This window comes from Metopolophium dirhodum, chromosome 8 (assembly GCF_019925205.1).
Source record: "Metopolophium dirhodum isolate CAU chromosome 8, ASM1992520v1, whole genome shotgun sequence".
NCBI lineage: Eukaryota > Metazoa > Arthropoda > Insecta > Hemiptera > Aphididae > Metopolophium > Metopolophium dirhodum.
The window spans coordinates 990198-1003154 of record NC_083567.1 but is presented as its reverse complement, the minus strand read 5'-3'; the positions used below and the strand labels follow the sequence as shown (position 1 = coordinate 1003154).

General features: G+C 34.6%; 1 protein-coding gene across 3 annotated transcripts in view; it reads right to left on the bottom strand.

The window, feature by feature from the left end:
* Positions 1-10888, bottom strand: part of LOC132950387 (homeobox protein cut) — a 36796-nt gene extending 25908 nt beyond the window's left edge. For all 3 annotated transcript variants that reach the window (XM_061021814.1, XM_061021815.1, XM_061021816.1), the window contains exons 1-2: positions 10282-10888; positions 7616-7805 (exon numbers count right to left, since the gene is read on the bottom strand). In XM_061021814.1, the coding sequence (XP_060877797.1) occupies positions 7616-7696 (81 nt within the window). In that variant the 5' untranslated portion in view covers positions 7697-7805; positions 10282-10888. The remainder of the gene's footprint in view (positions 1-7615; positions 7806-10281) is intronic.
* Between the last annotated feature and the right edge of the window lie 2069 nt (positions 10889-12957).

Sequence of the window (12957 nt, the reverse complement as noted above, 5' to 3'; positions counted from 1 at the left end):
GCCACATACAAGACAAACACCCTTCAAAAAAATATCTCTACACAATAAATAAAAAAGTCAACCCACTATTTTTCATTTCCATATCTATACTTAATATTCATTAACGTTGTAAAAAAAAAACAAAAAACCGGTATTTTCCGTTTAGTCGGGCTTTGAATAATATATATACCTATGTAAAAATATATGCATTTTATAGAAGTCCTATGGTGAAAAAAAAAAACTACACATTTTACCTTGTTGCCGAATTTTTAAATTGAAACATATTATTATACATATTCGTTCTCTGCATCAACGACGCATTATGTATATTGAGTTTTGACGTACATATATGGAGAGCTCATTGGATTTTTTCCCCTCGCATTATAACCCATATGGTTGATACGTATCAGCTATATATATCATACCTATTATGTGTATATTAATTAATTATATTCAATAAAACACCTGCGAATGCGGCGGCGGCAAACGCTATATTTTCTTGTAATTTATACAAAATAATATATTATAAACTATATCGTCGAATTCGTCCAGCAAAAATATAAATATTATCGGAATAGTATTATTTACTCGGCTTATATATACAGTAACTATATTAGACGCATATATTATGAAACACACACACACACATTTCATATACATGATATTATATACGTATGATATATTTATTTTCTAATTATTATTTTACATCCGAGCAACCATCGAGTGTCGACGTCGGCGGCGCGCGTTTGACTTCCGCAGGGCAAGTCCGGACCCTTTTGTTTTCAACGCGTGGGTTCCCCCCATCCACACACCCACTCACCATCCCCGGTCGCACTAGAAAAAAAATACCCACGGGCTCTCGTTGTTTTTCTGTCCATTTACATATTATACACTGACACGCACACACACGCGCGCGCGCTCACCAGTGAATGGGCCATATCGTTTTGAAAAAATGACAACAATAATACGGCCGCGGGTGTGTGTGTGTGTGTGTGTGCCGTATGTATAGGTGATAAATCGGATCAAACAGAAGAAAAACCCGTTCGTGGGAGGAGACTGCTTTCAAAAAGAAAGGAAAAAACGGTCTTGACACTGACGAATTGAGACTTCATCCTCATAAACATAAATCGCTTTGTGTTATTATTATTTTCTTAGCTAGTACTTTTTTTTTTTTTTGTTCCATTATGCTCATTTATATTATTTATGTGTTTATATACTATCCTCTCTCTCCCTCTCACTCTCTCTGTATGAGCACATTCAACGCGATGACTACAACTACAGCCTAACCTATTCCTCCCCTGGATTTCCGATGTCCCATTGTTGATCGGACGACACCATATTATACCATAGTGTATACATAAACACATTTACATATAAAACCGTTGACCTTTTTTTACGATTAATTAAATAATAAACACGATGCGGGTTTATTGTGTTAAAAAGGTGTTGATGAAATATTTAATTATTATTTGATTTAATAATCAAGAAAAAAAAACTTTCTATAATACATGTGTGTGTGTGTGTGTGTGTGTTTTATAGTCCTCGTGGTTTCCTAGTAATTAAGGCGGTATAAGGCGCTTTTATACATGTACAATGTTATCTTGTTTTCTGCGTATACATCGATAACGATGAAAGAACGCCGCCTATATAGGTAAAAACTATATAGATCGATTCTCATAAGAGTTGCAGATTTTCTAAAACACACTTTTTTTACGCCTACTCATTCGCGTCTGTAAACTGTCGGCTTTATCTCAAAAGTAGACTATAAGGAGAAAAAAATAACAAATGTATATATATATACAAGAACGTGTCTAATGACACATCTCAATAACATAATAATAATATAGCCACGACTCGTGAGATTACTGTTAATGTGTCGTTGGAATTACAAAACTTTTGATTTCAGTGTACCCATAATAAACTACATCACGTTTTTTAGTGTATATATACACGCTACGTATATTAATTATGTAACAATAATATATCGCGCGTATACCTATAAATACGGTTTTTGAAATAGCCTATTATATTATTATTATTGTTCTTACGTAGGTATAATATTATACAAATACCGATTCTGAATATTATAAAATAATATGTTGTTCTGTATATATAATGATATGCAACATATTTCATATAAGAACTAAGAATAGTCTTGTTTGTTTTTAATGACTTTTGAAACAATATATTTTATTATTGTGTATTATTATACCTACTGCAGGCTGCTTGTGTATATGGTTTATTTTATGTTAATTTTTTTCTACAGACGCATTCTGCAGCGCCAACCGTGTTATTGTACTATAGTGCGGTGATGGTGGTGCTGCTGTTGCTGTTGCTGGTATATCGATCAGATCGTTATCGGAGGATTGAAGACAAAATGGACAACAAGAATGACTCATTATGTGCGTACTACACTGCACGAGCTGAGGGGGCGGAAAATAATAATTGCGAAAGAACACATTACGCGCGGCAGGGGGAGAAAAATGTTTGACACGGGCACGTATGCAAATCACACAAGAACAACAAGACGGGGGCGGAAGTGCATATATACATCCGAAAAGGGTCGGATTTTTTTTATTTTTTTTTGTTTTGCGCGCATACATAAAAAATAAAACCAAACATTTATATTGTGTTTGTTTACGTACAATCCGACACGTTGACACGAGGATATCGGATTTCATATTCAGGGTATACTAATAAAACCATTCAACAATAAAAAAAAAAAAACAAAAAGAATAAAAAAAAATTCGAATAAGTGATTTGTGTTTACACTGAATTCTTCGCAAACGTCGCATAATTATATATATATATATTTTCGCTCAAATAATAATATTCTCGGCATTTGGAATACGTAGTTTCTCATACCAGCTTATTACACGAATCACGGACAAAACACAAAGTGGAATAAGTCCGTTTGAAAATATATCTCAGTAAGCAACTTGTAATATAAAATGCAATTTATTGCGTATTGAATTATTTGTATAATCAGTGCCTATTGAAATATACTTACGCGTAGTTTGTGCATTATCAATAATGGCACTGTCATTACTCATTATCATATCATAATATAGGTAGTTATATACATACTGTATAATATTATCGTTTAAGAAAATTGAAATGATTTTTTTTTTTTGAAATACGAGATTTAAAAAAATATCAATTGACAGAAAAATATGTTTTTTTGCATAATATACGTAATTCAGATATCAAATATGATAAAACCATATTTTAAAACGTATACAAAATATATTCGGTATATATCGGTTTGTGTACCTAATTCAAAATCGATCTTATTACCTACTCATATAATAGGTACCTAATATACAATATTTATCTTGAATGTAGGTATACCTATAATAGGTGCAGTCGTGCAGAATAATAAAAAGAATTATATAAGCCAATTGGTAAAGAAATATCGATAAGTAATGAAACATATATAATATAATTGCGTAATACCGAAAATTGCGTGATATGATTTTTGCATACCAATTACCAAAATACAACTGTTGCGAACGATTACTTGCCACAAAAAAATGATTGCAGGTAAATGATGTATAAAAACCGCACCGAAAATCATGTCGAACGGCAGTACTGCTGTATATACGTAATTAGTTATGGGAAAACGATGTGTGTTCGGAGGGAAAAACAAGACAAGTATTCGAAAAAAAGCTTCTCTTTTCCCGGTGCTCTGCCAGCCGTATAATTAGAATCGGAGTGTAGCGCCGCCACTGTGGTAAGGATAAAAAAAATGGGAAAAGAAGAGGCAAATTTCTTGGTACGTCGTTTGTTATCCAAATGACAGGGCCCGAGATTGGCCCCGGAGAAAGTCTTAGGGGAAAAAGATTTTATTATAAGATATCCTCTACCGAGTAATCCAATTATTAACGTGTAAAAAAAGAAAAGAATCACCGAGGATGGATGAAGATTACACATACACTATCCCCGATCCCTTTAATCATGTTTATGCTTATATATATACATACCTAATATTATATTATATCGATTGAAGTTGTTTCGGCGGCCGCAAAAATAATAAAAAAAATACAAAATACTGAAACCTATTCGTGAAAACTGCATGCTCGAAAAACGCGTCGCGTGCGTGATTTTTTGTCGTATAGGTTATATTCCATATATATGTCGTATATGGAACTATATATTAATCGTAATACATACAATTTTATAAAATTATTACTATATTATTCACTATATATATAGGTATACAAGATAAGTCCGCTCGTGCGGGATGGACGGCGGAGAAGGACGGGACCGGGCGTGGAGAGATCACCGAAGTCGTGATTGCAAATATCAATGGCGGCCGCAGCAGTGTGGCTTATCCGAAATTAATCAATTGTCAGGTAACCCGATTTATCAATGACGGTGGAACCGGTTTTCGTCCGGGTTCACTAACCCCCCTTCGGGAGACGAAAATAATATTATAATGGATGACAAAACACCCGAAAAAAAAAAAAAAACCAATCCGATGAAATATTTTCTGCCAAACACGTAGCAATAATAACATATTATTATCATTGCAATATCCGCGACGATATAAATACATGACGTATTGATGTGTATATAGTAATAACTAATAATATATGCGACCGTATAATATAATATCATTATAATATTGAAAACGCCGTCGCAATAAATATTATATGTATATACGAAAGAATAATAAAAACACAGATGACCGTCGTCTACGCCGCCGCCGCCGCATCGGTAGCATAATAGTTGAGACGACCGACGATAATATTATAATATACGGCGGTGATGGTCGTATATACCGAAATAGCCGTTTTGGATCGTTTTCAAAAGGGATCCGCCGCCGCCGCCGCATAGATCGGATGTGTCACTCTAAACAAACCGATTATTAAAAACCGCATTAAAACGTGTTTAATCTGTGTACGCCATTAGTTTGACGACACCTCTTCGCCCGCGCACCGTCGTAGGTCTCATCGGCGGCGGCGGCGGCAGGAAGAGTTATACGCTCGGACCGGTCGACGAGCGGGGGTGGTTCAGCGGTGGCACTCGGAACAGCGAGAGGGGGTGGGGGGGGTACTGTGGCGGGGGCGGGTGGAGGTGGACCCCGGTGCTATTTCAGTACGGCTGTCATCGTGGTCGTCATATACAGTTGCCCGTATTATAACGGTGGGAGTTTATTAATATGTGCTTTAAGTCTGTCCGACGCGTACACACACACGCACACACGTGTATTTTCGATCTATTGAGAAAAAAAAGTCGGCGCGCGGGCGCGACAGTGTCACCGATGAACCCGTGTGTCGTTCGTGTCGAGTCGGGTGCCAAGAAAATCGTAAATTTTCGACATTTTTTTTTCCTTCACTTTTCTTCGCTGCTCGTCTCTTCGGCGTGTCACTCACACTCGCATATTATACACACACACACACTCAGCCGGTCGACCGACCGACCGACCGGGAATAGGCGTCATTATAGAAAAATCGAATGTTTTTGACATCGCCGCCGCCGAAAGTCGTTGGCGCTAACGAGCGTAGGACACTCGCGCGTTTTTCTAAACTTAGCGCGCCCGCCGTTCCAATATCTATGCAGCGGAGGGTGTCCGAGCTCACCCGGCACTATCCATATAATATGATATTGGTTCCGATTGAGTTGAAAAGACGTCGCAATAATAATGCTATACATCGCCCACCTCTATAGTTGTGATATTATATTATGATCAAGTCCGTCCCAACCCAGGCGGCCGAATCGCGGACGAAGGGTCTTCGTCACACAAAAAAACCGATTTTCGTTTTCGGCATACGTGCTCGTATGTTACATACCATTACAGCTATAGTGTTATCGTGCGACAAATCCTCGCGAAACGATGACGAAGACAACAACGGTATAGTATTTACAATGGGTAGGTATAGCGGTTTAACCACAGCCGCACGTGTACCGACCGCTTGTGCTACCATCTATCGCCCGACCTTTGTGCCAGCGCCGAGGGAACGCCGCCCGAACAGATACCGCTGCGGGTTTATTCCCTTCGCCGGTCTCGCAAACGTTCTTCACAATACAATTTTTGTTGTTGTTTTGCGTTGAACACAATACAGTATTATAATGGTACATTTTACTATAAACAACGAGTACATTATGTACGCATGTAGTATATATTATGTATGCGCGTGTATTTATTTAATGAGCTAAAATTCTAAAATTAAACACGCTGTCAATTGTGAGACGTTGCCAAATAATTCTGTAAACTAATAATTTATACGTTCGAACATACGTACACAAACATTATAAACACACGCAAACACGCGCGCATAGGAAGAGACGTATTATTATTATAAAATTCACTACTGTCACTGGGCAAAGACCGTGAACGGATAGAGGTGTATTTATATCTCGTATATGATATTATAAAATATAAAGCGCCACTGAAAATTATTACAAGATCGAAAAAAAAAAATGCGACAGATATAAATAAGATTTTTACGAGGCGATACGTGCGTAAAGCGATACGGACACAATAAATATGTTTAATGAATATTTTTTTCGAGACGTCACCCCGTTAATTATACATATTATCGTAATGCGCTCTAAATCTCCCCCCGCCGACGGCTGCTGTACGGCGTTTAAGTAAAATTCTATTTCGGACCACGCAACCGTTAATCGACACCCGATGCCCTATACTGCTTCTCGCGGCGACAGTCATAATTTTAGACGTGCAACGGTCCTTCTCTATTTAATATATTAAAGTCGAACAACACTAAACGGTCGTCGCGATGATAAATGTTATTATACGTGTTTTGAATACTTATATATACGTGTTCAATTTGAAAGTCACACAGAGGCGTTTCAAAATATCTATACGTAGATGTTTTAGACAGAAATTGGAAGTTTTTCCTAATTAATAATACCATAAAATAAATAATAATACATATTGGCTTCGAAAGTTATTGAAGTTCCAAGTGGGTTCCGACCGCACGACGATTTTTTGCAATTTTCGCATGGTATAATAATATGTGCGAGACGTGTATATGATTTTTATGGGTTTTTGTTTATTTTATTATTATAAACTTGGATATACCGATAAAATTGAACTTTTAGTATGGTTTATACACAAAAAACTGATTTGCACGTTGATATTCAAAATAAATGCTAAAAATGTCAAATGTTTTGAGCTTCAACTACAATATTATTATATATTATTTATACACTCTGCAGGAAGAATACAATAACTGCAAAATGTTATGAAAATTTAAATTACACAAAGCGTCTGAGATGACAGGAATTTATTGCATTGCTCAGGAGATTGGTTATAACTTGATTTTTTATAGAGAGATATAATAATGGTGATATCGCTGGACACGGAATGTATTGATGTTTTGGATGTCTGTCGTAAATACATCGAATAACAATAAAGTGTGAACGATTTTATAACGTTTGGCCGTGCGTTAAAGAGCCGTTTGGCCCTGCCCCTTTGCCCTCCCTATCCCGGCGGCCGGCAAACCACATACAACTGGGACGTAACGTCTGCCGATGTTTCTGTGCCAACGGTTTTCTTTTCTACTCTTTTTTTTTCCTCTTCCATTTAACCCTCGATCGTTATAACAATGTGACGTGCACTCTGTGTTAAAAAAATGTTGGTTTCTTTATCTTCTGTTTTAGTATTTACCTGTTGCCAAAATTGAGCCAGTAGATAGATACGTTCCTTTTTAAAGAGCCAATCCATAGACTGCATAGCCTGGACATCCATATCACGTGTTACGCATAATTAATGTGAAATACACAATAATTATCGTACAAGCAGCTTTTTTCGACAGGATTTAACAAGTGAAAAATGTGTACGTTGTCTGGTCTATCATCTGAAACACATAAATAAATATTGTTTTTATAATACTTTAACGGAACAAGTCTAAAATTGAAAACACAGTTTTTAATAAAGTTAAAGGCGTATGAGCACTTAGATTGCATACACAAAACGCCTAACAAAACTGTTTTTTAAATATTTTTCTCGTTTACGTACACATCATTGTTGTTCAAAACAATTCGGAATTCATGCAATCAATTTTTGCTTCGTATGATAAAAAATAGTTCAAAATATCAAATACGATACAATGATTAGGTAGTACATTTTATAAAATTAGATAAATGAAAATTATGTTTTAATTATCAAATATAATGTGTGACAGACAAAATATTGATGAAACACATTATTTTTTTTGAAGGGTATATTTTATATAAGTCATTTAAACTTTTTTGAAAATCATCTTGTGATGTAAAAATAATCGTCATAATTAATAAATTGCGTAGGTACTTGTTGAACATCAAAAAAAAAATTATGGATCGTGCACAAGTAGTAATGAGCATTTTAACAATGAACAAGCTATAATTTTTGCATCCATCTATATATTTTCTAAAATCGAATAGAGTTGGAAATAATAATATTATTAAACATACTTGTTTAATTCGTCCTCCAAATTTGTAATTTCCATACCCAATGTGATTAAACACATTTTTATTGCGTAATTCTATGCTCAATTAATGTAATTGTTATTCTACTTTGGTAATTATTGTCGTTTAATTATAGGTGTCAAAATATATGGATAAATAAATTGTGTATAGGTATCTATAAATATTTACATATAAAAAAACGAATTGACAATTAATAACCTCAATTGGCAATTTATTCTGATCATGTTTAATTACAGTATATTGAACGTGTTTATCGTTATTGTACTATGCGGGTAATCAGTTTAAGGTAGAAACCAATTTTTTTTTTTGCAATAAATTCCAAAATGAATATTATCATAGTTAATATACAGTCTGACGCACGCACGTCGAATGGGTGATGCCGATAACACTATTAAGCGGCTTATCCCTGCAGTTTTATTGTTTTTAATTATTCTACGATCAGGACTATTGTTGGGAATATTTGTTGTATTTATATTTTTGTCTCGAAGCTTTGGAATTCAATAAGTAGGCTATCAAAATATTATAAGCATTAAAACAAAACACCTGACGCCAAACAATAGATACAATGTTTTTATTATTGTTTATTTTTCGTAGAAGGCGATATATTTAGTTAATCGAAATTAAAAATTGTAATATTGATCATGAAAACATATTGATACTCGGGACTAAATTTAATAAAATTAAAAAATGTTTAACTGTTGTTGTTGTTATAGTGCCTAATCAATTTGTTTTGACATTAATTCAAAGTAAATTCAATAATCATTGTTTTTCTATTATTTAAGTAGGTACTACAAAACGTTTTAACCAAGTGATGATATAAACACATGTAACATTGTGATTGATTCTATTATTTATGATAAAATGTTAAATGTATCAGTAATATAATATTGTAATTCGGTCAAATAATAACAAAAATAAAAATATACTAATCCGAAAATATATTATAATATAATATAATATGTAGGTGTATTATATAATTTACTAAATAGGTAGGTAAGTTATAATTTTTAGGCATATGTACTAAAAAAATATATAGTTATATTGAATATTATTGTTTTTACTTATTTTACTGAATATTATGAATGTTTGTATACATATTATCTTAGGTCATCTTAAATTATTTTTGAATAAATTCTATAAAAATTATTAAGTATTGATTAAATACAATAATTTTATCAGAATAAAAAATATAATTACAACATAATAACAATATTTTGCAATGACTAAAAATATAAGTTAGGTTTATGGTATAAATAATACATTAATCCGAACAATAATGATTAATAATAAAGAAAAACGACAGTACTTTTAAAATTTAAATAGTAGTTCGTGTTTATTATTTACCCCGATATGATAAAAAAAACTGAATCAGTTTGCGTTAATTTTATAATATTTCAGGTTAAAAACACGTAAAAATGTATATTTTATAATTATACTTAAAAGTTTAGATTTCCTACAGATTTGAATTAATTAAAAGCGAATTTAAATTGCTACAAAAGTTGATTGTATTTATTTAATAAAACATTTCATTTTTATAACCTGTTGGCAGATGTTTGGAAATAATACGGAGTTAACTTTTTTTTAGACCTAATTGTTGCAAAAAATAAAATAGTATTATTCGTAGATGTACATATTTTTATTAATTTAAAATTTACAAATTCGTGAAGTGAATTAATTGACTTTTCTTACATAGGAAGTCACCGGAAATGTGATTTTTCGGGTAAAAATTGTTTTGCACGGAAAGTGAAAAAAATAACAAGTTGAAATTCAACGATAACATTTGATGAGGTGATACACCTACACCACGCATCACTTATATATATATGTCATAAAAAAAATGTGCATTTTATAATAATAAAGACTCACCTCTTCGAACGCACTCGAATGCACTGCTGCAGCAGGAGCACCGGGTATGACAGGTCAAGATCGCCTACCCGGTTCGCGGGTGATTCAAAAAAAAAAAAAAATACTAATTGGAATGTTCGGAGTAGAGAAAAAAATGTTATAAGATCGGATTAAAATTTCTTTCTCGAAAAATACCCCAAAAAACTTTTCAATCGCAAAAATGTTTCCGCACTTGATTTTCTGTACGGGTACGACACTGTTTGGGGGGTATTTCGGGCGCACAAAAATCGACGAGTGTATCGTAATAAAAAAAAAAAATTAAATAAAAAAAAAAATTAGATTTTTTTAATAAACGATAATGATAAAACAACAACGACCGACGACGGCAATGATAGGTAATGACGACGGTAGTATAATAATAGGACAGTGATAAAATATTATGTGGTAGTAATTTTATATTATATTATTTTCGCGTGTAAGACGGCGGCGTCGGACAATGTGATCAGCAGACGCGGCGACGGCGAGACACAAACACCACACGACAACGACGACGACGACGACAACCGGCGACGACGACGAACAGCACACGCGTGTCGACACCGCGCGTACAATCAGTGACGACTGGCGAGCGAACGGCGCTCGGCGGATACCGGTGGGCCCGACGACGAGTCGACGCGCGGCGGCGCGGTGACGACGATAATCTACGGCGCGAGCGGTCCCCGTGCACTCCTGCCCTCTGCCGGCGGCGGCGTCGGCGACGTCGACGGCTGTACGACGACCGCGGACGCACGGCGCACAATCCTTTACCCTCTATTATAGCTCCGCGTTATTTCTTCCTTTTTATTTTTTTTCTCCTCTCCTCTCCTCTCCACAGTCGTCACACGGTCGCTGTGTCCTTCCTATCTTCCTTTTTTTCCGTTTCCGATTTTCCACCACCGCAGCCCGTCCGCCTTTTTATTTTCTCTCTATTTTTTCCTTCTCCCCCGCAGCCCCCGTTTTACACCCCCCCCTCCCCAACAACGACTGACGTTTTCTATTTTATGTATACACATCGCTTTCCTGTCGGACCGTATCTTCCTATATTATATGGGTTGCACGCGAATCGTGTGTTGTTATATGTTTTCCATGTGCATATATTATATTATATACCTATATATATTATCAATCACCGGGCACGGCGATGTTGTTACGGCCAATCGGCGTGTGCGACCGGCGGCCGACTTAGGCGCACATCGCACGGCGGCGGCGCGCGCCGGGTCGTAAGTGCGTCACTTCGGCGCGCCGATCGGTTTTCGCTTTTCTTTTTTTTTCCCGATACCGCCGCCAATACACCGCAGCCGATCGCGAACGCCCATCACACCTGCGACCCGCCCGTCCCGGCAAAATATATTACCACATTGCATGGCTTAAATTTTTTTTCGCCCGAAAATTATATCGTATGTAGTCTTTAGGCCTTGGCCTTTCGATATGTGAAGACGAGAGCGATTGAAATTTTTCGGACGTTTCTTTTCGTTTTTGCGAAAATTTACAACTCTGCTTCGGTAGGTACTTCACAATTTAGACTATATTATGTCATCTATATTTATATACTTGCTACAGGTACATAGCATGTTCCGCATGAATCCTTCGAACGATGAACTGCGTTCTCCAAACGCTCAGTATTATCTGTTATTCTTGCAAAATTAATGCAAATCGGACTTGTTGACGGTTTAAAAAATTATTGAATTGTATAATATTCAACGATTTTATTGGGATGTGTAGGTATAGTATTTACCTATACACAGCATGTCCAGTACACACGTATAATAGTGGGTTGAAAAAAATCTTAATAAAAATTGTATATTTTAGATAATATATGATAATATAGATAATATATGTATAGGTAAGTACGAAGTACCTAAGATATATACGTATATACCTATATACGTCGCTTTATATATTATAATCAGATAAACTATATAAACCTACTCATTAGAAATGCACCTAATAACATTATGTACAATTCAATTAGGACGCATACTTTTTGATGGTTTAACTGTAAAGGGTAAGTACTTACTACTTGGTAATATTCTCAATAATATTTATACTAGGTATACATATTTTGTTTATCATTTAAATATTATAAGTTACGAATATATATTATATATAATATAAACCTTCGTGACTTAGCAGTCATTGACTTAGGAAAAATAGATGGACTATATTATACTCATCCCTCATCACACAATTTATCTGATTTTTCACGAATATAGCAACGTTTTAAACGATTCTGCAGGATTTATTTATATTTTTTATAAGTGTTAATTGTTGGTATACACATAAAAATAAAAACAACTAGCAGCAAATGCAGAAAAACTGTTATAATCTAATATAAAAAACTTTAATTATATTATTTTAAAAACTATATCATATAATATACCTAAGTAGAAAAATAAACATGAATATAAAACAAAAAAAAAAATACACCACTTTATAATACACACTTTTTCATCCAACTGTTTGAAACTACTTTATTTATTTAGCTCAATTATTTTTTATAACAGTATAAACTGTTTAGATCATATTAAGAGATAATTTATTAAAATATAGGTATAGATAGTAGGTACCTCTACATTGAAATACACCGTGCGGAATATGCGTAGACACTGATTATAGGTACGTTGATATTTTTATAAAATCGAATTTTTTTTATCATTA